The sequence below is a fragment of the Lonchura striata genome, chromosome 19 (genome assembly GCF_050655825.1).
Source record: "Lonchura striata isolate lonStrDom1 chromosome 19, ASM5065582v1, whole genome shotgun sequence".
Lineage (NCBI taxonomy): Eukaryota > Metazoa > Chordata > Aves > Passeriformes > Estrildidae > Lonchura > Lonchura striata.
The window spans coordinates 11516351-11544339 of record NC_140721.1 but is presented as its reverse complement, the minus strand read 5'-3'; the positions used below and the strand labels follow the sequence as shown (position 1 = coordinate 11544339).

General features: G+C 49.7%; 2 protein-coding genes across 7 annotated transcripts in view; one reads left to right on the top strand and one right to left on the bottom strand.

The window, feature by feature from the left end:
* Positions 1-20742, top strand: part of BAZ1B (bromodomain adjacent to zinc finger domain 1B) — a 43488-nt gene extending 22746 nt beyond the window's left edge. For 4 of the 6 annotated variants that reach the window (XM_085557674.1, XM_085557677.1, XM_085557675.1 and 1 more), the window contains 9 exons: positions 4046-4144; positions 4554-4731; positions 5148-5333; positions 9368-9527; positions 11054-11201; positions 13969-14087; positions 16284-16432; positions 18080-18183; positions 18706-20742. In XM_085557674.1, the coding sequence (XP_085413800.1) occupies positions 4046-4144; positions 4554-4731; positions 5148-5333; positions 9368-9527; positions 11054-11201; positions 13969-14087; positions 16284-16432; positions 18080-18183; positions 18706-19072 (1510 nt within the window). In that variant the 3' untranslated portion in view covers positions 19073-20742. Of the gene's footprint in view, positions 1-4045; positions 4145-4553; positions 4732-5147; positions 5334-9367; positions 9528-11053; positions 11202-13968; positions 14088-15040; positions 15060-16283; positions 16433-18079; positions 18184-18705 lie in introns of those variants that run through there. The other 2 variants (XM_021540375.2, XM_085557678.1) reach the window with 2 other exon arrangements.
* Positions 20743-24290: 3548 nt separating this feature from the next.
* FZD9 (frizzled class receptor 9) lies at positions 24291-26488 on the bottom strand. Its single transcript, XM_021540377.4, has one exon. The coding sequence runs from the start codon at positions 26397-26399 to the stop codon at positions 24645-24647; it is 1755 nt and encodes a 584-aa protein (XP_021396052.1). The 5' UTR covers positions 26400-26488; the 3' UTR covers positions 24291-24644.
* Positions 26489-27989: the final 1501 nt, after the last annotated feature.

The window sequence follows — 27989 nt, the reverse complement described above, 5'->3', positions numbered from 1 at the left end:
ATTTTTATTCTTTCTTCTCCCTGCTAGGAAGGAAGGACTTTTTAAGTGTTGACAGTCAAAGCACTTGCTGGTTTTCACAAGGGCCTACGTGCACTGTTCTGCCAGGCAGGGGCAGCAGTGCAGGTGGAAGATCTGAGCCCCAGGCGTGGGCCTTGAGCAAGGGCACAGAGGCAGCTTCTCAAAGGACAGATAACTCCTTCTGATTGAGTGCTGTGCTGGCTGTCTCTCCCTGATTAATAGGGCATCCAAAGCTATGCCTGCAGCTAAGCAATAAGGTCTCTCAGCTGAAAGGTTTTCCTTAAAGATCTGGAGCTCCTTAGAGTTTGTTTGCTAAGTACCTGTCTGACACCTGCCACCACTTATATGTAAGTATCCACAGAAAGCCAAGTGACAGGCTGGGAGCTCTTACTTCAAGGAAATAGCCAGGAACTATTAACTTTCCTCTGAGGAAATCCATATTCCTATTCCTGTCATTTCCTTTGGGGCCATTGCCATTGATCTCAAGATCTTATGCTCTGAGCATAAGTGGTTATGGAAGAGTCTTCTCCTTGGCTGCTATGTGTATATTGTCCTTGGACACTGTGAGAAGCCCCAAGCCCACACTGAAGACCTTTGATATGTGTTGTTTGGATACAAGGACTTGCCCGGTTATAACTCATAATTTTGGTATGTGCATAGGAAGTTTAATTTCTTTGTGTTCTGCTTTAAGTCATGCTGTTTGTCTCTTTTCCTAGTGGTGTGTGGAACATGGGATTGAGTAGCCTCAGAATGTGTATAGAGCATTTTTAGCCCTTTTATCCTTTAGAGTGGTGAGACTAAAATTAAACACCAAAATAACTGATTAGTTGTATTTCACAGTCCTGCCCCTTTCCCCCTTGAGGATGGTAGCTGGTAGGGCACTGATAAAGGGAGAAATAGATTTATACTTCTATCAAGAGTTACATAAACAGTATCTCACAGAAGTAGTTCTGCTGTCAGTACTTTGTCCCCAAAAAGAGAAGGGTCCAGTGTTCAGTCCTAAAAGTGTAGCATCATAAACACTTAGTTACTTCTTTCTTCTCCAGAACAGATGGACCACTCTCTCTGTTCACCTTGTGCTCCACTTGCACAAATGTTGATCCTTATTTAAAAATCTTTGTTCTGGGTATATAGATTCCAAAGAAGTCTCTGTCTGTACCATAGTGCTTGTGAGCTGTGTACTTCCTGATCTTTCCTGCAAGAACCATGGGGGAATCATAGCCTTGGCAGGAGACTTCTCATCCTGGTCAGAAAGGAGTTGAGTTTTGGAAACAGTGGCATCTCTGCAGAATAACTGCCATTGTTCTTCATCTCTTAGGAATTCAGCATGGTATGATGGGTCCCCTCAGCAGACAATTTCAATTAATGAGTGGGTGCTGACAGACTCCATTCTCATGCCTGTATTCTAAAGATGGAGTGCCCCTATTTCCACAAACCCTACAAAGCAGTTACTGGTCCTAGGTTCCTCTAGTTGTTGTCCTCTCAATTTCATTGTTCCTTAGGCCAGGTTTTAGACCTTTCTGTGTCCCTTGTAGCCTGAGAACAGGTAGGAATATTCAGCCTGAATGAATACTGAGAGCTCCTTGATGCTTGTGCCATTTGTGCCTGCTGTTCTGGTTGCTGACCTGTCTGTTGGCTTGTCCTGCCAGAAATGTCAGGAGAGAATCTAGGCTGTTCTTTAGGAATGCAGGAAGCCCTTACGTCGGGATTTCCCACTTGAATATCAATTTGAAGACCCCCCACCTGGTCTTGACTTTCCCAGAGGGATCTTTCCCATCCTTTTAGAGTGTGTGATTAACCTGTGCCAGGCCACACAAAGGGCACCAACTGTCTTACCATCCCTCTCTGCAAGACTCACTTTTGTCTTCCCCATTTAAAATGCCAGCCCTGTCTTACCATGTCAATGCTCCCAGCCTGGAAGTGGTTGAGCTCCAGTTGGATGTGCAGGTAGTTCCTACAGGTAGGGTATGCCTGGAGCTAGTTTGGGAAGCAGGAGCTGTGGGTGCACAGAGCAGAAAGGGATTACTAATCAAACTAACATGATGTCTATGTTTGTATTTTGCAGATCAGGCTTAGGTTTAGGCTTAAGTTCAGACTTAAGTAGATCAGTTCCCTGTCCCAGAAATCCTAGTTCTTAATCTTCAGGGTGAACTGGGAAGATTTAAGTACCTGTTGCAGCTGTTCTTCCTTCCCTGTCCCATGTCCTTTTCAGCAGGAACAAAGTTGTACCAGGGCTTAACTCTGACTTTCTTAAAAGGGTGGGAGCTGTCTTCTGCAGCTGCCCAGCAGCCTGCGTTGTCTTCTCCCAAACCCTACATCATGACTGTTTCCAGTGCCCTTTTTACAGTGTGACAAAACAGTGCAGTGACTTCCCCTCTTTAATTTGTCTCCATGGGAGAAAGCAGGGAAAGCTCAGGCATTGTAATCTTTAATATTTTTCTAGTTGGATTCCGTAGTGTATGTTGATGTCTGGTATTGTTTTATCATGACCTGGGCAACCCATCTCAAGGTGTCTGGGTAATACTCCTGTGCTGGGTATCTGTAGAGCAGATGGTTTGGAGTGTGGTTTATGCTATTCTCAGGTAGTGACAGATTCTAGTGGGTGAAGGATATCTGAAGCTGCTCTGTCCTCTTCCACAGGGAGAAGTGCAGAGAGTAGTGCTGCCCAAAGGTTTTGATCTTGGGGTACAGAGTGAGGCTGCTCCACAGGGTCAGATGTACTGAAGTAGATGACTGGCTAAAAAACATTCTGCTTCTGTTGCTGAACAATCAATGCTATGTTCTATTAGAGTAGTGAATTTCCTAGCTGAATGCAAATTGTGAGGCCATTGCCCTAGTAGGACCATACACAGAATCATTAAATAGTTTCAGATATGGTATTTAGTAAGTATTTCTACCGGAAAAATAAGCATTGTGGAGACTGGTATTCCAAGAGGAGCCACAATATCTTTCTCTAGTTGTTGCTTGGCTCATCTGAGCTTGTGCCCAAGAAGAAAGATTAAATCTGGAATCTTCTAGTAAGGATCAGAGAGTGGTCCTTTGCAGTTGTTTCCAAATAAGGTTGATTCTCCTATTTCCTGTTTTCCCTCTTCTAATGAGCAATACTTTAATAGAAGATAGGGAATGAGTCGTATTTTCTATAAATGACCTCTGAAGCTTGAGTTGAATCCACATCCGCTCACATGAAGGATCTCCATGGTTTCCTGGAATAGGGTTGGAAAGAAAAGAAGGAAAGGGCAGAATTTCAGGTTGTCTTAAATCTCATTTAAATGCAGAACCCAGCATGCAAACATGATCGTACTTTGGAATTGAAGAATATCTTGATTTCGAGAACTCTGTAAAAGTAGTTCCCCTTTTAGATTGGGCTAACTGCTGATGGCCACTGCTGTCATCAAGGATTCCTGAGCGGGAAGGTTTCAAGCTGATCAGTGTGGTTTTCAGATTCTGCACTTGAGCTTTCAAGTTTGGGCAAGCTTAGAGGAGGACTTACGCACTTGCAGAGACAGAGCCTGCACAGGCACACAGCTCCAGCAGCAGAAGTTGTGGGATCAGCCAGGACATCTCCTTTTTAATCTGGGGACTTCTGGTTATTGAAAGAAAATATTAAGTTGCCATGCTGTCAGTACATAGTGTGTTAGTCTTTTCTAGTCATCTAACACAACATTCAGATTGCTTAAATTAACTGTAGAGTAGTGAATGGAATCCCTGGGGATAGACAGCTAAATTCAAACATCAGTGTTTTAATAAACTTAATGGGGAAAATAATTCTATAAACCAGTTTTGTGTTTATTTTGATTCTGTTTTTCTTATCCTGACATTGGCTACATTTGGGGACCTTGAAACAAAGCCAACCTGAGTCAGAATTCTTCTACCAGCATTCCTGGAAATGTTTCATCTTTCTCCATCGGGTCAGGATATAGGTTACCTCTTATCCCTACCTACTGATCATTGGGAACTATTTAGAAGATGAAATTGTATTGTCACAGAGATACCCTAGGTGATCTAGGTGCATTTTTCTGTCTTTCAGGTTTCTCTGTGACAGTCAGAAGGATTTGGATGAGCTGCTGGATTGCCTGCACCCCCAAGGAGTAAGGGAGAGCCAGCTCAAGGAGCGCTTGGAGAAAAAGTGAGCCTGCGCTTTGTTTTTGTGTGTGTGCCTTCTCCAAGTCAGAGCATGTCCTTGGCACAGCAATCCTTACCATTCCTGGGGCAGCATCCCAGGCTGGGCTTTGATTATTCCTGTGCTGGAGAGGACATTCAGGTTGAATAATTGCTGGTTTTCTTGGGCAGATTCTGGATAAGTAACACTGAACAGTGAGGAAGTTCTGCTAGTCTTTAAATTCCTCCTTGAAACCAGGAACTAAGGCAGTGCTGGTTGCTGTGAGCCAGAACTGCCACGTGCTTTCATGTGTCTTTCAAAGAACATTCTGCACTGGTGGAGCTCATAGCTCTCAGTGGAGACCATTGTGCGAGAGCCTGCCCAGCTCCCAGGGCAGTGCTCTGCCTGTACTCAAAGGTTGGATTTGATTTTCCAGGTATCAGGACATCACACATTCAATTCATTTGGCTCGGAAACAGAACTTGGGCCTCAAATCTTGTGATGGCAACCAGGAACTGTTGAACTACCTCCAGAGTGATCTGATTGAGGTTGCAACGCGGCTGCAGAAGGGAGGCCTGGGATATGTTGATGTGACACCAGAATATGAAGCAAAAGTGAGTGAACAAGACAAGTATGAGATTATACTTTCTGTGGAAGGTCTTCAGTCTTTTGTTCTCCTCAGACAAGAGGAGCAGGAAATAAATTTTCTCATTTGTCCTTTAAACAATTATTTCAAGATTACACAGCTGATGGCTTGAAGTGTAGGCAGGTCATAATGTTGGAGCTGAGTGTCCTGTTCACATATTCTTATGACAGACTTCTTTATGGAGCAAAACTCCATAGCTGATTTTTATCTTCTACATCAAAGCCAGCATGTCTTGTTGAGACAGCGGCAATATGCTGATTCTATGACCAGGTGTGGCAGGTAACCACACTACATTAGGTACCATGGGTGGTCATTTGCTGATGCATTTCAAGCAGCAGAGAGAGTAATATTCAGCCGTTATGGGGTCATATGCTCTTCCAACAGGTGTACTCGCTGGAGAGCCTAAAGGATTTTGGAGAGTGTGTGATTGCGCTCCAGGCTGGTGTTGTTAAGAAGTTTCTGCAAGGTTTCATGGCCCCTAAGCAGAAGAGAAGGAAACACCAAGGAGAGGATTACATTGCCAGGGCTGAGGAGATAGATGAAGACAAGAAAATGGCAGAAGAAGCCAAGGTACTGTTCACCTCAGGGCTCTGTTTTGGTTTTGCAGTAGAGCTCTTTGAGCCGTAGCAGTAACATTTCCTGGGGTACTAAATCTTGAGCAGCTTCCTCCCATTTCAGATTTGTAGTTGAGTGTGTTTGGTGTTTATGGGGCCAGGTGTTGCCTATTTATTTTTAGGAGTAAATGTATGGGGAAAATAAAAATAATAGTGAGGAGTTACCTAATTTTCTCTCTGTGAATAGGAAATGGGTCAAGTTCCTTCCATACAGTTCTGCTTAAATAAAAGTATATTATGGAGAACTTAATAGGAGTTGTATCTGCCAGAGAGGTCTGATGGTGCTTTGGTCCACAAAGAGAAGGAGAGACATGCTGGGGATTTGGTGACTTCAAGGGAGTGAGATTCAGGTAAATACCACATTAGGCAAAGGGAGATACAAGTTGTTGGATGCGTAGAAGCACTTGGAGGTATGTCTGGGCAAACAAGCCTCCTGGGCAAGCCTCCAGGAGAAAAGTAGTATTGTAAGACTAAGTATGTATCCCTCCTAATAAAAGGGATAGAGAGGAACTGCAGAGGGTTGGGAAGGGTACTGCAGGCACTTGTGGCGCACCAGTGTTTTCACCCTAACAGGGGTTAGTTCAGGGGTAGTTTCTATACACTAAGTTGAGTAGGACATTAATGCCCCATGGCAAGACTTTCTCCACTGTCCTCAGCTCTGCCTGACTGATCACTGACTTCAGCAGAGGCAACAAGATCAGAATTGGATCAGAGAAGTACTTGAAAGTCCCAACTTAAAAAAACAAATACTTCTTCATCTGTGTTTATCTGAAGGAAGCAGGCAAAAAAGGTAGAGGGCGACTAATGTACAAGAGCATGTAGTGACAGGACAAGGGGAAGTGACTTCACACTGATACAGAGTGGGGTTAGAGTGGGTATTGGGAAGAAATTCTTTCCTGTAAGAGTGGCGAGGCCCTGGTACAGGTTGCCCAGAGAAGCTGTGGCAGCCCCATCCCTGGAAAAGTTCCAGGTCAGGTTGGATGGGGCTTGAAGCAACCTAATCTTGTGGTAGGTATCTTTGCCTATGGCAGGGGAGGTTGAAACAAGATGAGCTTTCAAGTCCCTTCCAACACAAACCTTTCTGGGAATCTGTGACTGAGGCTGGGGGTAGTTATTTTGGTGTGGATCTGTGGGGCTTTTTTTAAAGCTCCTGTCACTATATGCTGAATGCTTGTTTGAACATCAGGTCTTTGCTAAGTTGTGCTATTGCTGTGTTAGCGGAATAATTTGGATAGGTGTTAGAAATTTTCACATTTCTCAGTTGTCCTGAAGTATTTAAACTTTGCTAATTTTAAATCTTCAATCCTAAATGCAAGGGTAATGGGAGGATGATGTATCCTGAAAGCTTGCAGCAAAATGTAGTGCTGTAAAGTTGGTGAGGTCTGAGGCAGAAAGGATTTGGATCAGCACATCTGTTTGTACAGCAGCACCATATTGTGCTTTACTCCAATCTGCCTTGGAGCTGTAACCCTGGAGGCTGTAGCTGTAAGGCATACTCAAGGTAGCATCAGATTTATTACAACACAGTCGGTTTGTGCAGGTCTCTCCCCTGCAAGCACTTGATTTAGTGTCATGCCAGTCTGTTTGGAGCATTTATTTATGCAGTGCATTGCTTACTATCTTGTTCAGACTTTTCTAGACCTTTGTGGTGGTACAAGCAATGGTCAACTTTTTTGGGGTTATTTGTTGGTTTGGTTGGTTTGGCAATTTTTTTAAACCTCAGTTTATCTGAAATAAGCTTTCTTTTTGCCAAAACAGAAAACGTTTACAGACGACCTTGAAAGAGCTGCCTGCTTCTTAGATACAGTTAATCTGAGGAAAATCCCTGACTTCCAGGCAGACTGTTGTGGAGAAAAATCTGCCTAGGCTAGGAATTATGAAGCCTTTTGAGCCAGAACTGCACTGAGAACACACAGGAGGTGCAATACAGCATAGTCACACTGGAAAAACACACTCAAATGTACTTCCAGACTTTAGAGGAAGAATGGCAGCCCTGTGGTATGGGTATGTCTCATTTTCCCTTTGAGAAACAAGTTATGGCTTAACAGGCAAGGCACCCGTTCCTGCTGGCTCAGCTACGTTGCTGGAGCTCACACTGCTGAGTGGCAAAGGATTGCAGTGAGACCTGGCTTGAGGCTGCTCCTGAAAATCAGGCTGGTGCCTCTGTTGATGCAAACATTTCCCATTTCCAGTAGTAGTAGCATGCTGGACTGTCCCAGAACAGCACAGGGAATGTGACCTCTTTGTAGCATGACATTGCATCACTACAGCATGAGAAAAGTGAAGAACATGGGTGGGGTATCACTCCTGTGACCCAGGTTCAGTAGTCTGTGCAAGGGAGAGTCAGTCTGCACCTGCAGACAATCCCTCAAAGAGCGGCTTCACAACCAAGCAATTCCAGATTCAGCTGTTCCAAGGGGTTTCAGCTCAGGGTACCAGGTGAGAGCCTTTATATCCGCAGGCTTGTCTACCTTTACCAAAGAAGGTGTTTTCTGTCACTCTGAGATTGACATGTGACTGAGGACTTTTATTCTGGGGGTTGCTTTTTGTTTTTTTTCCCTGCTTGGTTGCTGCTATCCAGTATGGAGGGGATTTAAGTAACTTCCTCCAGTCTTCCATTTTGCCTTGTTAGCAACTGGAACTCCCTTGATACTGGTGCTGCTCAAATGCCATAGTCTCCTGATGCTTGGGAAGCAAGGCTAGAAATCTGTTAAATTCCACAGACCTGGGGAGAAGTATCTCAGCAAAACTTGCCAACAGCTTTTGCAGATTTATCTTGGCCCGGCATGTTAACAGCAAAACCCATGGAACAGTTTCTTGGAAAATCAATACACCATATGTGAAGCACCTCAACAATGTTCTGCAAATAAAGAGTGCAGAGCTGTGTAACCTCCACAGGCACTGGGCAGCTTTACGTTTGTCTCTGGTGGTTCTCCAGGATCCACACTAGCAACAGTAGTAGGGATGGTGGCATTTCAGAAGCTTGTGTGTTTTTCCAAGCATCTGATATATGCTGTGCTTCCTCAAATTCAGAGGAGAATGTGCAACTCTGCAAAACTCTCAGGTTTTGTTTGGCTCCCAAATTGCTGTCAGCTGCAGAGTTTAGATTTTCCTATCTGACACTTCACTGTTTGTTTTTTCATTCTCCTGCAGTAGAAGAACATTAACTTAAGGCCTATTACATCCCTGTCATGTCTGGGCCATTGCCTCACTGTTGTAGAGCACAAGATTACCATTGGAGAGGGAGATGGCTCTGGATAACTTCTGTCTTGCTGCATTTCAGATTTATCAAAATGGTGTTTCCAAACCTCCTGAGCTGGGTGTATGGTTTCCCGTTGGCCTTGCTCTGTGCAGACCCTGGCAGCTGCCCTGGTGTAAGCTTGGCCTTGACGCTGTCATCATTATTCCCAGTTTCTGGGATTTCAGATGAACTGAGACCATTAGTGTCTCAGGGAAGCATCTGGTTTCATATTTGGCGGTGCAAATGCCTGTGCAGTGTGATTGTAAGTTGGTGGCACAGGGTTCCCTCTGCCACCTGAACAGCTCAGGGACTGCACCAGTGTTGCTGAGGTCTGTGTGCCTGTGTGGTACCCACTGGAGGGCAGCACAGGCCACTTCAATCCTCCTTCCACTGTGACTTCCAGCTGTTCCACAACTTTCCTCCCACATTTTACAATGCTAGATTTCTGCCTTTTATTTTCTTAGCCTGCTGATTATTTGGGTTAGACCTTCAGAGCAAGAATTTAGTGGAGTTTATGTAGATTGATTCAGCTTGACTGTGAAATGCAAAATTAACCGTTGACTGTTACAAAGAAACTGTTTGATCCAGGGAGACTGGATATGGATAAACCACAACCAGAACTGCTGAGATAACACAGAAGGAAATAAGTATCAGAGTTGAGCTTTGGTTATGAAGGGTCCCAGCTAAGGGATAGAAAAACATGTTTAGAATGGAGGGAGCTGTGTCTGTGCATCATTTGAAGATGTTAGGTCTGTCTGCAGGTTGCTTCAGCCGTGGAGAAATGGAAGACAGCAATCCGTGAGGCCCAGACCTTCTCCCGTATGCACGTACTGCTGGGGATGCTGGATGCCTGTATCAAGTGGGATATGTCAGCAGAGAATGCCAGATGCAAAGTGTGTCGCAAGAAAGGTAGGCATTCCTGCCCACAGAATTCCTACCTGTGTAACAGCTGGATGCTGTCACCTCTCTGCTGCACTTAGGCAATGTGTCCTTGTAGTCTGCCACTCTGACTATGGCTGTATTTTAAGTTCTGAATGTCAGGATTTATGGTCAGCAGCATTGACCTCTCAGAAACATTTGAACCTGGCTTCAGTAAACCATTCTTATGTAGCCAATATTGCAGAGCTGCTATCCCCTGGATATTTAAGGTACTTGAATGAAAGTAATCTACAAATCCTTCTGGGAACATTTGTGCAACTGTCCATTCCCTAGGTTTATTTTTGGAATTGTCTTTGGGTATCTGAGACTTGTCAGTTAATCCTGCCTTTTAGAAAAGGAGCAGGCAAGGAGAGGTTGGGAAGGTTATTATGCGGAAAGTGAGGTGGGATATTGCTGCTCTGAGGCCAGAGTGGGAGCAGAACTACTCAATGAGCTGGAGAGGTCACCAAACAGGTGATGAGGGGATACTTTCTCTGTGTGCACTGTAGCATGAAGGATTTTAGAGTCTTCTAGGTGGAGGGTGAAGTAGAAGGGGTGTCAGCAGAGATTAGGTGCTGGTATTTGTTCTGCCATAACCTCTCCTGTTGGATAGGAGCCTGGAGGAAAGAGCCTGTTAGTACATTCTGTGTCACCACTTTTACATTTGCTGAAACAGTAGTGGGAAATGAGGGCAGGCAGAGCCTGGGGGACTGCTGGGCAACTTCTGTTTACCACAAGGCTTGCCATCCATCCCTTCAGAGAATTAAGGGCTGAATGGTGCAAAATCTGCCTTCACTGCAGAATCTCAGGGTATTCCAAACCAGTGCCAAAACTGTCCTACCTACTGTTGAGAGGAGCTTCTAGGCAAAAGTAAGGGGTTGGGGGTGGGGGGAGATGCTCACCTGAGACTAACACAATAAGTTTCACAGAAGTTAAGAACTGAGATGTTAGAGAAAGACAAAAGACAAGCTGGCAAGCCCTCTGCACTTTCTTTTTCCACTTTAGTAAAGGAAAGCTGGCTCACGATTGTTTCCCAGTTTCCCTTCATCAGTGGGAGGCACAGAGAGAGACTAGTCCTGCTGCATACTGATTTTCAGTGTAGCCTTGTCACACTGAGCAGAAACAAGATATCATGTAGGTTAACCAGACTGAACATAGAACAAAAATAGCTCAATTTTTAGCTTACAGCTCTGGGGCCTGGTTTGCAGCAAACTTTCCCCATGTTTGTCTGAGTGGAACCTCTTTGGCAGATTTCTATCTTTGCCTTCAGTGAAATCTTCGCAGGGCAAGGGACTTCGCATTGGTTTTGTTTGTTTTTAAATGCTGCTGTTCATAAATATCGTGGTGGAACAGAAAGATGGATCCCCAAGTAAGGCCATAAGAGAAAGGATCCCTGCCCTTGGAGGAGACTCTGCATCTTTCTCTTGCTTAATCCTGCCCTCTAGCACTGCAGCAGCTTCTGACTCTTGGGTTGAGTGAGGCTGTGGCCCTGTTACAAGTGAGCTTCACTTCCCTAGGTGAGGATGACAAGCTGATCCTGTGTGATGAGTGTAACAAGGCCTTCCACCTGTTCTGCCTGCGGCCGGCGCTCTATGAGATCCCAGACGGGGAATGGCAGTGCCCAGCGTGCCAGCCTTCGACAGCCCGGCGCAGCTCACGAAGCAGGTGAGTGACCTTGTCGCAGCACAGTCCCAGGCCTCTTTTCACCAGACCCAAGCCAGCCTGGAGCAAAGCCCCTTTAGAAGGTTTGAAATTACCCCATTAAAGCAGCACTGGAAGAAAAGCAGTTTCAGGATGCAAGTTTAGCACACCTGTGTGTTCTACTGATGTGTTACAAGTTCATGAGTTACTTATTAAAACTTGGGTTTGGAAATGAAAACATAGGCAAAACAACCACCAAAATTAGTTGCACCAAGAATTGTTTTCCTTTGAGTGTCTGGTTGGGTTGTTTCTTCATGTAGTTGGTGGCTGCAATTCTGTGAGTTCCTGGGCTGAGTTACTGCAGTGTTCTTGTAAGCTACAACAGACATTACTCCAGGATGCAGCTCAATTCCTACTCTGCTACAACAAGTCAAAATGCCATTCTAATGGTTTTCTGTACCTGATAACCTTAGCAAAACAGGACTACCTTATAATGTGACAAAGGGAATGTGATTTGAGGAGGTGTGTCAAATATGAGTAGTTGCCTCCTGACAGCACAGGGTTAGATAAGTTTTTTGAGTTGCAAGCTGGAACTTAAGCATTTTACAGTGGGTGTCATTTGCTGGTGGTGACTGAGCTGCATCTCCCTGTATGCCAGTGAGGTGAGGCTGTCTGTCAAGTGGCACCTGATGCAGAAGCAGCCAGCAGATTTTCCCTGACAGAGGAGCAACACAATAGAGGTGTGCCAGCCAGTACCATGCAGCTGGTGTATAGCTTCAAAAGTATTACTTACTCCCTGGACACCGTTTAAGAGTACATCATGCTTGTACAGAAATGACAGGGCTTAAAGGCAACTGTTGTAGCCTGAGTTCATAGTTACTTTGATGTGGGCAGAGCCACCTGCAGGCTGCTCAGCTCCTGGCCCAGAGCCATCAGGTTAAGAACACCTGTCCTGTTTTCTGCTTTCTGCTCTTGTCTTCCGGGCTGAGATAGGAAAAGAATGTCAGCCTGGCAGATTGACAAAACCTGTGTTATTTAAATGATCCTGAGATTGTAGAAAGTCTCTGTCAGCCCCGCTGCCAAAGAAGAAGTCATAACTGGTCTGTGCTGGTTTCCAGGTTGTTTATTCTGTTTATCTCTAACATGTTCTGCTGCCCTGCTGCAGCTCTGTCCTGCAGGGCAGTGTGTGGGGCTCTGCCCTCAGTGGGATGTTACAAACATTAAATACCAGAAACTCCCAGAAACTCCTGTGCTGGATTTACAATAAAGTGCCAATATCTGTCACCTATGTTGAACAGTGGGCCCCCAGTCTAAACCAACAGAAAAATGCCAACACTACAGTGAAACATGGAAGACATGAAGAAGAAGAAAAAGGACAAGACACACACAATTTCCTACATCTTGCCTCCTTTGAACCCCTTATTTAGAATTCTAAAATTCTATGTTTGCACCCGTGCCACACTTAATTATTACTCATATCAAACACTCAGGGCTTGTAATTCATGCTGTAAGATTGAAAACTCTTTTCCATGGACAGAGATCACAGACAGTGTCTCTGGGGGCTCTGTCCAGGGGGGGTTCCTGACCCCTGCCAGGGTCCCAGACCTTCCAGGGCAGCCAGAGGGATGCCCTGGATTCCCACAGCAGATCTTTTATCCTCTGTGCTTTGGAAGTTTTATTCCTTTTATTGCTCAAGATGCTCTTTCTCCAGGGGATTTAGACTCCCACAGCAGCTTTGCCTGTGCATGCTGGTTTTTAATGGTCTAAATGAGACCCCACCAGCAGTGCTCCCTCCTAGCCCCGGGGTCCCCAGCACAGGAAGGACGTGAACCTGTTGGAGCAAGTCCAGAGGAGGCCACCTAGTTGATTTGAAGGATAGAGCACCTCTGCAATGAGGGAAGGCTGGGAGAGTTTGGATTGTTCAACCTGGAAAAGAGAAGGCTTTGGGATGACCTAATTGCAGCTTTTTAGTACTTGAAGGGAGCCTGAAAAAAGATGGAGAGAGACTATTTACAAGGGAGAATGGCTTCCTTGACATTCTTCCTTGACAGAAAGCATGGTTAAATTGGATAGTGATTGGGAAGATATTCTTCCCTGTGAGGGTGATGAAGCCCTGGCACAGATTGCCCAAAGAAGCTGTGACTGCCCCATCTCTGGAAGTAGTGGAGCTTGGAGTAACCTGCCTCTAGTGAGAGGTGTCCTGGCCCATGGCAGGGGGACTGAAGCAAGATGGGCTTTAAGGGCCCTTCTGATCCAAACCATTCTATGATTCTATGAATGATTAAACAGACACAGATGAGAAGCCAGAATGTGCTGGGCAGGGAGTTTGTGTGGCTTCTGACTTCAGCACATGAGAAACCTGACATTCTGTTCACCAATCTGTTTCCCATAAGGTAAGGAAGTCAATCTATTTCCTTAAGAAAAGGGAAAATATTCCAGGAGGAAAAAGAGCCCCTGTTGAAACTCTTTAGGCTAGGCCTGCAGACCTGGGCAAATAGCAAATCGTCCTCTCAGGGAGGAGTAATTACACAGCAGTCACAGTCTTAAAATCCCCTGTCCCATGGTCAAGGTGCCTAGAATACCAAAAAATACCTAGATTCAGCTCTTGGGAATTTTCAGCCCAGATGTTTAGCTGAGGAACTGCTCTTTGAGCTGTAGCTATAACTTGATATTCTGGAATGCAGCAAGAAGCTTTTGGCTGAGCCTGGTGGTGTTGTACAGCCCAAACAGTACCAGGGCCACTGATGCTCAGGCTCTTGTATCACAAACACATACACCTGCCTTGTTCTAGGAACTATACAGAGGATTCTGCTGAAGATGAAGGCGAAGAAGGTGAGGAAGTTTCTGATGTACCAGATGCTGAAGAGGAAGAGGAGGAGGAAGAAGACTATGAAGTTGCTGGACTAAAATGTAAGGCTTTGACCGTGTAGGGAAATAACAGAAAATAGTAACCCTCCCGCCTTCAGTATCTGAAATACTGATCCTTTTTGGGACTTGTGCTTTTCCTCATGCAGACCAAGTATAGGCCTGGGAGATGTCACAGGGAAAGGCTGTGGCTGTGCTGTGGTTACTTGGGGAGCTGGAGTAAACCCATGGCCATTTGTGATGGGATCAGCACTAGTAAAGATTGAAGTTGCTCACTGCCCAGTCACTCCTTGGGGATACTGATGACACTATTCTGAGGGCTGAGAGGGGTCAGTAGAGGCTGCAGTGGGCTGTGGGGGGCTCAGCAGAGCCTGCAGAGTGGTGGGATTGTCAGTCTCTATGCCTACTGGATTTGTTGTACACTGGAAGCTGTTTAATTGCTTATGGGAGCTCTCGCCACAGCCCCCTCTCCTGCCTTTTCTTTTTCCCACCAGTTCATAACCCCTTGAGTGCAGGATTTCTATTGATTTGGCAAAGAGTCATTTTGAAATAGGAGGACTAGAACTTCCCCTCTTTATTCGAGTGAGAGGGCACAGTGCTCCAGGTGCAGTGTGGCCTGGACCACCAGCACCCTTTGATTGCCTGCAGAGACCACTTGGGATGCTCCTGGGAGGAATAAAAGACTGTTTTCAAGACTCCTCAATGTCTGCTTTTTCACCTAAACATATTTAGTATGTGTCTCCACTTTGGTTTTAGGGGAGTATGATTCCAGTCTCAGTTGGTCAACTTGCTGCACTGAAAAGCTCAGTCTGGGAATGGCACACTGCCAGCATTTGCTTTTTGTCAAACTGTCCTTGACTGACATAACATTAAATACAGGTTGTCTTAAACAGGGCAGATGGAATCCAGAGAATGGGACTCAGATGATTATCCCAAGTTCTTTTGAGGGTTTCCATGCAGGCCTGAGCCTTGATTCCCTTACTTTATTCTGGTTTCAGGAAGGCTCGCTGATGCCACGGCTGTGCATACTGCTTGTTGTTCTGCGGTGTATCCATGTCTACACTTGGAGTGTGTTTAGCCTGTGTTGCATGGCCAAGGCAGGAGCTGAGCCAAGCTTTCCAAACAATAGCAAAAGAGGGTTACAGTCACTAAAAATAAAGTGCTAAATGCAACCCCTGGCTTTAGAGAGCATTAACATGGAAAGGTCACCATGGAAAACTTTTGTTTTAATAGAGAAATCACATTGATCCTCAAGGCGTTTATCCTGAGGGATCTAACCTAGAGTGTTGGATTGTCAGACATTTAGCACGTGCTGCACGCTTGACACACAAGTGGAGCGACAGCAGGTGGACGTCCTGCTGCCTCGCCGCACGCCCAGCATGATGATTTATGGGACAGGGCTGGGTCAGAGACTGCAGCTGAGGTTTCCAGTGTGCTGGATACAGCTCAAGGACTTGGGATCAGGTGGAAGGGCTTTGACTTAGGATGGCAAACACATTCTCCTTGTACAGAGGGGTCATGGGAGAAATTTAAGACAAGGGAGTGCGTCAGCATGCTTGCATTGCCACCAGTGTGGAGCTCTGAGAGTCAGACTCACACAGGCAAGTGCATTTCTGTAGGATGTAATGTGGCAGCCCCAAGTCTTAGGGAATAAAATCCCATTGTTTCCCACTTGTGGCACATAGAGCAGCTCCCAGCTGCAGTAATTTGACACTCCCCCTGCCCACGGTTCCCTTCTCAGAGGGGCTTATCACACTGTGTGGGCCACTTGGAAAAAGACCCATCCCCAAAACTGTGAGGAGCAAAGGGGCAGCAGGAAACTGAGGAAACTCAAGGTTTCTGCTTCCAGTGCTTTCAGAGGGTATGTTGCTGTTTGAGACCACTGTCTGTGCTTGCATTGCTTTCCTGTCTTTCCCTCAAGCCTTGATGCATGGGGGTCTCTTAGTGCTGCAGGCACTAAGGGTTTGCTGTAACCTGCAGTGGATGATCCAGGAACTTGAGGATCTGCTGTGTGTGAGTACCCTTTTAGCAGCAGGGTGTTGCTAGCCATGGCCTCTTCAGGCAGGCAGTGATGACCCACAGATCCCCTCTGCAGAAAGTGTGAGAATGTAGCTGAGATGAAGCTGGGTGGTCCCTGAGCTCACCAGCCTGAGTGAGGCTCAGCCTAGCATGGAAGGCAAAGGGTAGTTGTCTGCTTCCAGGTGCACCCAGGCCTCTAAGCCCATGGCTTATATGTTTCAGTGAGGCCCAGGAAGGCAGCCCGGGGCAAGCAGGGCTCCATGTACTCCTTGAGGCAGGGAAGGCACCAGAGGAAGAAGCAGACGCTGCATACTGTGCGGGGACCCCGGCAGCGCACGGCACCTGTCAACGGTGCAGACATCGATGAGCTGGTAAGAGTCAAATTTCTCCCTGGAGACTGTTCACATTGTGGGTTATATATCAAACAGGTGGCATGCTTCCTCCCTTCCCTTCATAGAGAAATGCTCTGAATCCTAGTGGAAGCCCGGATTGGGCTGGGTTAACAAAAGATACATATCCTTAAGGGCCTACAGCAGACAGAGCCCAGATATGCCAGGCATCCCTCCCCAGCCGATTTCACACATTGTCCCCTTGAGCAGCCGGCAGCCTGCAGCTTGTTAAAGGGTTTTAAATAGTATCCATATGTCTCTGCAGAGAGGTGGGGGAAGTGAGGGAGTCCTGGATGGCCAGGGAATGCCAGCAATGCTGGACCCTTGCTCCCCAGCCTTGGCCATTTTATGACAGTTGTTGTCTGTATGGTCACTCCCCAACTTCCAGGATATAATTTGGCTGGTTTAGGTTTCACTTGATATTTAAAGAATAAAGCCATAGGCTCCTGCACAGCGCAGTCTGTGCGTGCTGCGTGGGGGGAGCTACAGCGACTGACTCTGGGGAGCACCAAGCCATAGGGCATACGTGAGGATACTCCAGCCCCACAGCCACGTCACAGCGTCCTGCAGATCAGCCATCTGTGGCATGACCAGCACTAGTGGTGCTGGTGTGCCGGTCACTCTCCTTGGTCATGGGCTGTGGGCTCTGAGGGACTGTGTTTAGTGGTCTGTGTTAGACACTGAAGGGCAAGCAAGCCCAGCATTGACAGCCACAGCTAGCACAGAGGGATATTCCAGTGGGGAAAATCTTACTTGAACAGCACACTGGCTCAGAGAAGAGGACTTTGCCATGATTTATCATTTGTCCTGGGAAGAGACTGGAGCTGGGTCACAATAGTGAGTACCCTCTGCTGTGGAGCTTTCCTGTCATTCAGTATTTCCTCAGCAGTGATGTCCCATGAGCTGTGCTGCAGAATCTATGAGGATGCACCCATGCTGGGTGTGACCTGTTCGGAGTCTCGGGGCACATGAGTGACCTTGTGCTGAGCCTGCACGGGGACGGCAGTGCTCGGGGCACCAGCTGCTCCCTGGGATTTGAAATGGCACAGTCAGCTCTGCCAGGGCAGAACAGCAGCACAAATGCTTCTCCGTCTGCCTCAGGTGCTGCCCACTGCAAGTTCAAGAGAAGGCAGGGAGAGGGAATTCATATTCTCTCATTTGCTGGCATTTATTTTTTGCCTGCTTGTTGTGGCCATATTGTCTTTGAACTTATTTTGAAAAAGCCACCTGCTACCAGAGGAGAGCTGGGCAGTTTGTGAGCTGTTGCCATCAAGCTCCTGAGTGGGGCTGCTGTCCTGAACCCAAGCAGCTGCTGTATGTCATAATCACAGAATGGCCTGGCTTAGAAGAGGTCCTAAATGCATCTCATTCCAACCCCTCTGCCATGTGCAGGGCTTGGCACCACTGGACCAGCTTGTGCCAAGCTCTGTCCGAGCTGTCAATGAATACTTCCAGGGATGGGGCAGCCACAGCTCCTCTGGGCAGCCAGTGCCAGCCTCTCACCATGTTCAGAGGGAAGAAATGTCCTGGCTGTGCTAAGAACTAGCTCCTTTTGGCCTCAGGGCTGTTAGCTGAACCCCAAAGCCTGCAGCAGTTCCCTCCTTTTACCAACACCCTTTGTGTGGGCAGGTCCTTCAGACGAAGAGGACAGCGCGTCGCCAGAACCTTGAGCTGCAGAAGTGTGAGGAAATCCTCAGCAAGCTGATCAAGTACCGCTTCAGCTGGCCCTTCAGGTGAGGGCAAGTGGCATCTTCCTCCTCTGTGGGCAGGACTCGCCACAGGCGGTGTGGGGATGTGGGCTGGCTGTTGTGCAGTCCTGCCAGATCTACCTGGGAGACATAGGGCTCCAAATGCAAGTCTTACCTGGGAAGAAGCTGCTTCAGAAGAACCACCATGTTCTCAGTCTTCTGCTGGACTAAAGATGTGGTGCCCTTCTGAGGTGGCAGACAAGGGGCTGATGCAGGAGGTAGATGTTCTCTATTGCCCCCAGGATTTATGGAGCACTGAAGGAGGTGCTGTGATCGAGGGAAGGTGTGGACATTCCCTATGCCTGAACCAGCCCCCTGGGCTCCTGTGCTTCCCTTTCCTGTCTGATGTATCTGTAACACTGTAGAAGTATTGCTTGGGCTTGTTGCACCACTGTGGGGCTGCAGGTCAGGGGTGCCACAGGGGGGAAGGGGTGGTGGGACCACACTTCTCTGCAGTGGTGCCAGGGTCGGCATTCCCTTCTATCCCTGTGGCCCTTCCTTTGGCAGGGAGCCAGTGACCACGGAGGAAGCTGAAGACTACTTTGAGGTCATCAGCAACCCCATGGACTTCCAGACGATGCAGAGCAAGTGCTCTTGTGGCAATTACCGCTCTGTGCAGGAGTTCCTCTCTGACATGAAGCAGGTGTTCTCCAATGCCGAGCGCTACAACCAGAACGGGAGTCATGTACTGTCTTGCCTGGAGAAGACAGAGCAGTGTTTGATTGACATGGTGCACAAACACCTGCCAGGCCACACGTATGCACGCAGGAAACGCAGGAAGCTCTCTGCCAGGTGCCAGGGACTGGAGGAGCAGGAAGGGGACAGTGAGTCAGAGCCTCTTGAACATTCCCGGGGGCGGAAAAGGAAGAAATGAGGGATGGGGAGGCTAGGAGGAGAGCCAGAACTGGAGCAGGCCTTCTGGTCCTGCCAGGCAGTTGGATGGGGTGTCTGGAGGGAGTTGAGAAGCAGCGGGGGCACTTCTCTATTAATCCAGCCTTCCCTTGGGCCCATCCTATTTTTAATTTTTCTGCAATTTCCTCAAGTATTTGGTCATCCATTGAGTGATGATGACTTAATGCTTCCTCCAAAATCTATAAAGCTCTTCATAAGTCTGTCCTGACGGGAAGGGAAGGTGGGAGGGCAAGGGGAGGGCCTGGCCAAGCTTGGCTGGGCAGAGAAATACCAGCCTGCTCCAGCTCGGGCACTGCTGGTTTCCTGGAATAAATTGCTTCCTTGCCTCTGCAAGCAGCCAAAGCATGGTGGGACCGTTTGATGCCAATCATGCGAGCACACCAGCCTCAAGCTGGTGCAGGGGGGGGATCGTGTTGCTCCACAGAAGGACTGGGTGCCATCAGGCCAATGGGCTACTCAGGCTTGCCTATATATAATTATGGTGTTAATTCTGAGCCCCAGTTCCAGGCTGTGTGGGGCAAGCAAGCACTTAGGTGTACTGCGGTCTGGTTTTTACCAGCATCCCAACACCACTGCTCTGAGGTGCTCCTGCTTTCCCCTCTCCTTGGGAAGCAATCCCTGGAGGTCTCAGTGCAAGGAAGGCTCTGAGCTCAGCTCCCCACCTGTATATGCCAAGAGGAAGCTCCCTGCTCACTTGGACCTGCATGCAGTCATGCAGCCCTTTGGAGTGCCAGCAGCAAACTGGAGAGTGTGGGTGTCTGCGCAGCCCAAGGAGAGCTCCAAGGCTAGGGGAGCAGCTGTTACTTTTTAAATTAATTTTTTAGTTGAAAGTGGCTTGTTTCTAGCTTTGATCTTGTACAAAGAACACCTGTAAGATACCCTTGTCTTGCTTTGGCACATGTACAGTTTATATAAAATGGTGTTTGCTTTTTGTTTTCCTCCTCTTTAAAACTCATTTTCCTACCAGTAAGTAGCAGGAGTTAACATCAGGGGACTTTGTGGAGGGAGAGGAAGATCCTGTGCCATGGCCCAGGACCAGCTCTTGCTGTCCCAGATGCTGACTTTTCCCTAAGAAGAGGATTTGTTTTCTCATTCTCTCTTCCTCTCCATCATGACAGGTTTGGATGATACAATCAGGGCTTGAACATCTTATCCCAGAATTGTTTCTTGTGGAACAAATGGGCCATTGGGCTGTTCAGTACTGGTTTTGTAAGAAAAAAGCAGAAGCAGCTGTTGTAGCTCTTGGATTTGAGGAGAAAAGAATCATCCGTTACAAATTGCACCCTAGTTTTGTGAATGTTTTAGTTTTGGGGTTTTTTTAACAGGTGCTTGTTTTCAGTTCTGGACTGTCTACGATTGCAGATGAGGCAAGTTTCCAGCCCCTTCCCTCTCCTCAGCCTCAATCCCTGCCCCACAGAATAGTGCTGACATTTGTATCTCACACATCCCTTCAGAGGCTGTTTTGTCTTGTTTCCTAGAGAACACTTCCTGCAGGTCCTCCACAGTGGAACCTTTGGAACTGCACGTTTTCTAAAAATCAGTGTCATTTGGGGGGAAGGGGTTTCTGTAAAGGGCTGTACTTGTAATAAATTGGAAACTTAAGAATAAACATTACGTACTTGTGTTTGTAAATGTGACTTGTGTGAGTTCTTTGTTGGTCCCTTTGTTGGTGTGGGATTGTCTGATATGGCTCTCCTCTGCCTTCCTAGAGCCACCACCAGACATCTCTGGAGCACAAATGGAGCTCTGGTGTAAAGGAATGGTGAGTCAGGATCAGCTCAGCTTCCGGGATGGTGCTAGTCTGTTGCTGCCTTCCCCCGGGACAAGGAACAGAGCTATGCTCTGCGTGCCCCTGGAGTGGGGAGCAGTCTTTGTCCCTTGTCCCCTACAGGGTTCCAGTGTGACACTTGTCCTCCTGTTCCATGCAGGGTACCCCTGGAGGGGCTACCTCCAGGTGATGGTGAGCTGGGATGTCTCTGCTCTTTTGCCCTAGCATGGCCTGACTACCCCCAAAGCCTCTTCCCTTATGTTGGGGTGTGTTTTGCAACCCAAGCCATGCTTGCAGTAAGGATTATTGCTGCTGTGTCCCAGGCTGCTGTCCTGATCTCCAGCAACCCAGTAGGGACACTTGGAGCTCCAAGGGCAGCACACTGAAGCAGTGACGTGCCAATGCTCATGACCACAGCTGTGACACAAAGGGTTTGGCCGAAGCTTTACTTGTTTCTGCTGGGACAACAAGGGCTCCTGGGTGTCTTCATCCTGCTCCTCACTCTGGATCTGAGCTGGGAGTGTTCCAGCCAGGCCCCATACTGCTGGGCAGGGAAATTCTAATGGGTTTGACAGCTTGAAGGCTCTCAGCAATGGGCTGATGCTTTTTTCCCTGGAGAAACTTCTCTCCACAGGAGGTGGTTTGGCTTGCTGGCTGTGCAACAGGACCTGGGTGAATCTGAGTGACTCCTGGATATTTCCAGGCCTCAGTGTGGAGATCTTGCAGCAGCATCTGCTCTAAGACCTTTTTGGAGATTTGTTTTTTATAGCAGCCCCTCCATGGCATCAATGTCCTGTGCAGGCTTATAAATAGCTGTCCTCACACCTGGCAGGGCAATGTGGGGGCTTGGCGGGCAGCCAGAGCCCTGCTATCACCATCATCAGCCCTGCTGCACCTGCTGCCTTCAACAGACCCTGGGAGCTCCTATGATAGCTGGAGTTCCAGCGTGGCCTGAGGAAAACAAGACCCAACTTTGGCCCCCTGCGTTTCCTCGTGGCTTAATTCTTGATCATTAATTAATATTCTGGGTAATGGAGGTTTTAGCAAATTCCCAGAGCACAGTGGCTTTTCTTTTGCTACTCAAACCTGGAGGGAGAGTCTATCTATGTGAGGGTGGATAAACTCCATGGCTCAGCAAATGCCAAGAGTGACAAGACTCCATTTCTCCATGCTGAGCTGGACCAGGACCTCAGGGACCTCAGAATGTCCTGGTCCTGTTCACGCCAAGCTGGCAGCCCCAACTCGCCCTCCACAGCCATCCCAAGCCAGACACTTCCCTGTGGGGCCTGGGCACTGCTGAGCCCTACTTGTTGCTTGCTGGGGGTTTATTGGAGGCAGGTGTTTGGTCTCCTTGGGGCTGCTGTGAGCAGGATGGCGATGGAATGCAGGGGTGAGTTTGGGCAGGGGGCGTGTACAGAGGGAGCCGAGCCCCACAGCACAGGGTGGTAAGAAGCTGTGACTAGGAGCCAGCAGTGTCCCTTGGCCAGCCCTTGCATGTGACAGCTCCGCTTTGCAGCAGGCTCTGTGGAGCTGTGTCCTGGCTATGCTCGGCTCTCAGGACTGGGAACCTCCAGTGGAGCCAGCCGGGCTGCTGGGGCCGATAGCGGGCAGTGGTGGGCCCCGATAGCTGGGGCCTGTTGGGACAGGTTATCTGGGTGAGCACTCCGGAGGCAGCTGCTCCTTGGCAAGCACTGGGTGCTCAAGGGCAGCCTGTCCCCAGGGGTGCCGCCAGCCAGGCACCAGCGCTGGGCTGCATGCCTGGCACACAGGGTGAACCAAACTGGCTCAGGGCCTGGCACCCACGGCAGAACACAGGGAGAACGTGTGGCTCTGTGCCCCCTTCCCAGGCAGTCCCTGCCTAGAGCTATGCCCAGCTCCCCAGCTGAACTTTGGAGCCCGTCCCACAGCCAATATTTACTTTCCTGCCTCAGGTCACGGCCCTCTTCTCTACCCAAAACAAACCTTCCTGTGGCAGCCAAGGGAGCTCCAGAGGCTGCAGCCCACCAGTTCTGGGGCCAGGTAGGGTCCCTGCCCTAGCACCATCATCACCACCAGCCTGGGGAAAGGGCTGGATGCCCACCAGCACAGCCAGGGGCACACAGATCTGTTGAGAGACCCTCGGTGCCCTCCCAGCAATACCCACTGGGGGTTCCTTCACACCTTGTCCACCACACCAGCTCCTGGAGGAGGAAAAGGCTTTTCTCAGCTCAGTGACCCAACTTCTCCTGCCTTCCTGGCATCCCAGTGGTGTCAGGGAGGAGACTAAAGGTGCTTCACTGGTCCCACCATCACAGCAACACAAAGGGGTGGATGAGGCCTTGCCCCCACTCCAGCCATAGCGGGGGGGGCTCTTGCCCCTGTCCTCCAGCCAGTTTGGTAGTCTAGACCCTGAAGGCTTCATCAAATGGGGGCCAAGGGCTGTTGGGGTGAGCAGTGGATGCCAGGTTGAGTGTTGGAGAGAGGGTCTGTTGCTGGATTGTTGCTCCCTGGACACGGGTAGACCCTTCCTGGGGTCCAGATCTGCCCAGCCTGCAGGCTGGCTAAATTAGATGATGAACAAGTTAAGCATCACTAGAGTTATGTTGCCCCTACAGATCCTGCTTGTCACAGGCATTGTGTTGCCTATCCCCCTGCCACAGCCACCTGCCTACTTCTCTTCCCTAGCACTGGGAATCCCTGGCACATCCCTGGGGCCAGCCAGGCAAAACAGCCCCACCAAACCCCTGCAGAGACGAGCTGGCCCCTGCCAGCCCCTCAGGATGTCTTGGGGAAGGGTAGGCACTTCTCCCCCCTTTGAGCCCCTGCAGAGCCACACTCCTGCCCACCCTGTGCCCACCAGCCCCAGCTCCCTCTGCCAGCCCCACCAGCACCAGCTTAAACTTGAATTTCTCTCCAGACAATGGGGAAAGCGAGCTGGGATTGTAATCAGAGCAGGAGATAAATAAAGCTGTCCAGAAGTTTCCATTACCCACACCTCGGGCTTCTGCAGGGGACATCAAAGCTGAGCCCTCTCTGCCCCAAGGTCCCGTGTCCCCAGCCCATCTCCCTGGCTCCTGGCCTGCCCCCTCAAAGCCCCTCAGCCTGGCACCAAGGCTCCAGCAGCCAATGGCACCGACACAAATCACCTTCAGAGCATGGAGTGGAAAAGATGATTCGTGTCACAGCACAGGAAAACCCTCCTCCTCCTCTTCCTCCCCCTCCTTGCCAAGGAGGGGACAGAACTGGCCCCAGGGAAGCCACAGAGGGGAACTGGATGGTGGCACTTGCCAGCACTATGCTCTTGCCAGAGACAGAGGCACCCCAGCATGGCCTGGCATGGCCTGGCCCAACATGAAAGCCCCCAAACTGGGGTGGGGTCCCATGGGGGAGCTCTTGACCCCCTGGAATCCCTGCAAACAGCACCAGGCTTGGATCAAATAACACATCCAGGGTTTATTGTTTTTTCCATTCCTTGCAGCTAATGATCAAAAAAAAATTTAAAATAAATTACAGAATTAAATAAACATGGATGGATTATTCCTCTCCCTGTCCGATCCCCACCATCCCCCAAATAAAGCGTTAGAAGAGTCACTGGATTTGTCAAGAGCAACAACAAAACAACCTCTAGGAAAAAGCGGCTACTTGTCAGTAAGTGGTGCTGGGGGGTCCTGCAGCCTCGCCCCTCTAAACCTGGGAGTGTCCCTCCTGCCACCACACAGCCCTTGCCCCTGCCCCTGCCCCTTACCCGTGGGGCCACTTCTCCCGATGTGGGGGTCAGCCCCCATCTCTAGACGTGAGTCGGGTTGTCCAGGTACGGGTCTGTCTTGGTCATGTGCAGCATGACTGCAGGAGCTTTGTAGTGGCAGTGTCCCCCGCCACAGCTGACCCCACTGCAGGGCTTGCTCCGCGTCCTCATGCCCAGCCGCCTGTTGCACAGGCTCTGCCAGGTCTGCAGCGTTTTAGAGCTCCACACCCACACCCCACTGGTGATGCCCACCACCAGTGACATGAAAATCTTTAGCATAAAGACAGCCACGGTGGGCACCGAGGTCTCAAGGGAGCAGTCGGTGGCACGGCGGCCGGGCAGGCGTAGGCAGCCGCGCTCCAGTGCCCGCAGCATCCAGTAATCCATATTCAGCCGCTCATAGAAGTAGCACACAATGACACAAGTGGCTGGGACAGTGTAGAGGATGGAGAAGACCCCAATCTTCACCATCAGCTTCTCCAGCTTCTCTGTGTTAGTGCCACCCGTCTTCATGATCTTCCGGATATGGAAGAGGGCAACGAAGCCAGTGAGGATGAAGGAAGTGCCAATGACCAGGTAGCAGGAGAGGGGGATGAGGACAAAGCCGGTCAGGGCACTGATGTCCATGCTCCCCACATAGCACAGCCCGGTGAGCTCATCCCCTGCCACCTTCCGCATGGTGAGGATAACAATGGTCTTCATGGCTGGGATGCCCCAGGCGGCCATGTGGAAGTAGCTGCTGTGGGCCTCGATGGCCTCATGTCCCCACTTCTTCCCGGCAGCCAGGAACCAGGTGAGGGTGAGGACAACCCACCAGAGCGAGCTAGCCATGCCAAAATAGTAGAGGATGAGGAAGACAATGGTGCAGCCTGTGCTCTCCAGCCCCTCCTGTATGATGTAGAGCTCACTGTTCTCCCGGTCACAGGCAATGTTCTCAGCTCCAGCCACAGAGCGGATGATGAAGGCCACAGAGTAGACATTGTAGCACATGGAGAGGAAAATGATGGGCCTCTCAGGGTACTGGAAACGGTGGGGGTCGAGCAGAAAAGTGAGGACAGTGAAGGCAGTGGAGACGAAGCAGAGGGTGGACCAGACAGCCATCCAGATGAAGGCGAAGTCCTTGTCCTCCCGGGACCAGTACACGTCCACCCCAGGGGAGCACCTGGGTGCGCACGAGAGGCTCTTCTCTACGTACTGGAACTTCTCAGGATTGTTGCAAGCCCCCAGCCCATTGGGTCCCTGCCCCTCGGTAGCGGTGCCAGGTGGCCAAGGCCGGGGGGCCACAGGCAGCATACCCTGTCCCTTGTGCGGCTCGGCAGCTGAGGCGTTTTCAGGGGCCTCCATGCAGAGGGCATTGGGGTCATTCTTGGTGGGCAACCTGCCACAGTCAAGTGACTCAGGCCAGCCGAAATTGAACTGTTCCATGATGGGGACGCACTTGTGGCGGGCCTGCTCACACATGGGGCGGCAGGCAGGGATGCTGGCACTCACCTGATCGGTGCACATAGGCGCGTAGAGAGAGCAGAGGAAGAAGCGCAGGTGAACGTGGCAGCCGTACTCCACCAGCGGGGCGAACTCGTGCAGCTTCAGGGCGGCCTCACGCTGGCTCTCGTGCCCCAGCAGGTTGGGCATGCGGGTCAGGTTGTACCCGATACCCCGGCACATCGGGATGTCCACGGGCTGGCACCGCGCCGCGCGGCCCCGCGGGCCCTCCAGTCCCGCCAGCTCCAACCCGCGACCGCCCACTCCAAAATGCCACAGCACCCACAGGGCCACCCGCAGCCGTGCCGCCGCCATCGCCCGCCGTCCGCACCGGCCCCGCGGCTGCTACAGCTCCGCCATCGCCCCGCCGCGCTGCCCCCGCCGCCGCGGGGCCGATCGCTGCGCTGCTGGAGGCGCCGCGCCGGGGCAGCACCCGGCCCCGGCCCCGGCCCCGGCCCCGGCCCCGGCCCCGGCCCCGGCCCCGGCCCCGGCCCGCGCCATGCGGCGGCGCCCCCCGAGCGCCCCGCGCCGCCCGCGCCCGCCGACACCGGCAGCACCCGCCGAGCGCCCGCCCCGCCCCGCCGGGCGTGCCCGGGAGGGGCCGGACGGGCCGGGGAGGGGCGAGGGGCGGGACCCGGCGGCGGGGCCCGGGAGCTGCCGGCGCTGGGGAGGCGCGGGCACACACCGCAGGCACACACCGCACTCACATGCGTTCACACACAGAACATTTACACAAACAGGTACACACGTGCTGCTCCCGCACACACCAATGAGCACGTGTCCCTGTGCACCCACACACCTAACACACACACCGACATGCACACCCTTCCACACAGCTACACACATACCCTACACTTCTACACACCCTAACGTGCATATGCCCACACACTATCACACATAATCACACACTAAAACACGCACTTATCTACACACTAATGTTCACATGCACACGCACATTGACACACGTGTCCATGTGTACACACACATACACTCGTGCACATGCACACGCAGACCAAGACAAGCACAAACAGGCTAACACATGCACGCACACACACATACTGAAACGTAAACTTTCAGGAATTTAGAGATTTTAGAGGAGCTAAGATTTTAGTTAGAAATAAGCCTTACTATAGTTAATTAAAATAAATGAGTAGGCCTTGATGAAGTTAGGAATTAGTAGTTAACTAATAATTGATTGCTTGTCAGCACAATGTTGAGTTAGCTGGGTTTATAATGAAGAATATACAAACTGACAAATAGCTTTAGGAACATAAGTCAATTGTGGGCCTCCTCTGTTCTGAAACCAATTGAAGACAAGGAATGGGAGTTCTACCAAGAGTTCATTTGTCATATCTGCATTGAAAAGGTAGAAAGGTCAGAACGAGGCAGACTTCATTTACTTCTTCATTTTGGGACCCCTCCCCATGAAAGGGACCACTGACCCATTTCAAGGGACAAACTACGCATGCTTAATAGCTTTTGGAGTGATTAGCACATGAAGCGAAGAATGGGATGTACCAAAATTATGAATATGTATTTGTATTTTGGGTATTCAATACTTGGATGGATAAAAAGACTCTGTAATCACCTGGAAGGCGGGTTGTGTATTTGGGAGCTATCCCGCACGCTGCCCGGCGTCGAATAAACACACACTTTCTAACTTTAAGCTGTTAGAGAGTTTTTGTCCGTCACATTGGATATCGGTACTAGATCAACATCCATATTTTTTAATAAATCAAAAGCACAGCTTTGGTGCCGCTGCTGAGAACGGAGGAACTCGCAGCAGGTGGCACACGATGCCTGTGCCCCTGGGGTTCAGCATGTGGTAGAACACTGGAAACTGGGAAATGGCTCAGCTCTAGTGCCCACAGCACAGGCCAGGAGAGCTGAACGACAATTCAGGGC

What these genes read in the sequence shown, in the direction of transcription:
- FZD9 (XM_021540377.4), bottom strand. Translation starts at nt 26,399, where the DNA reads ATGGCGGCGGCACGGCTGCGGGTGGCCCTGTGGGTGCTGTGGCATTTT.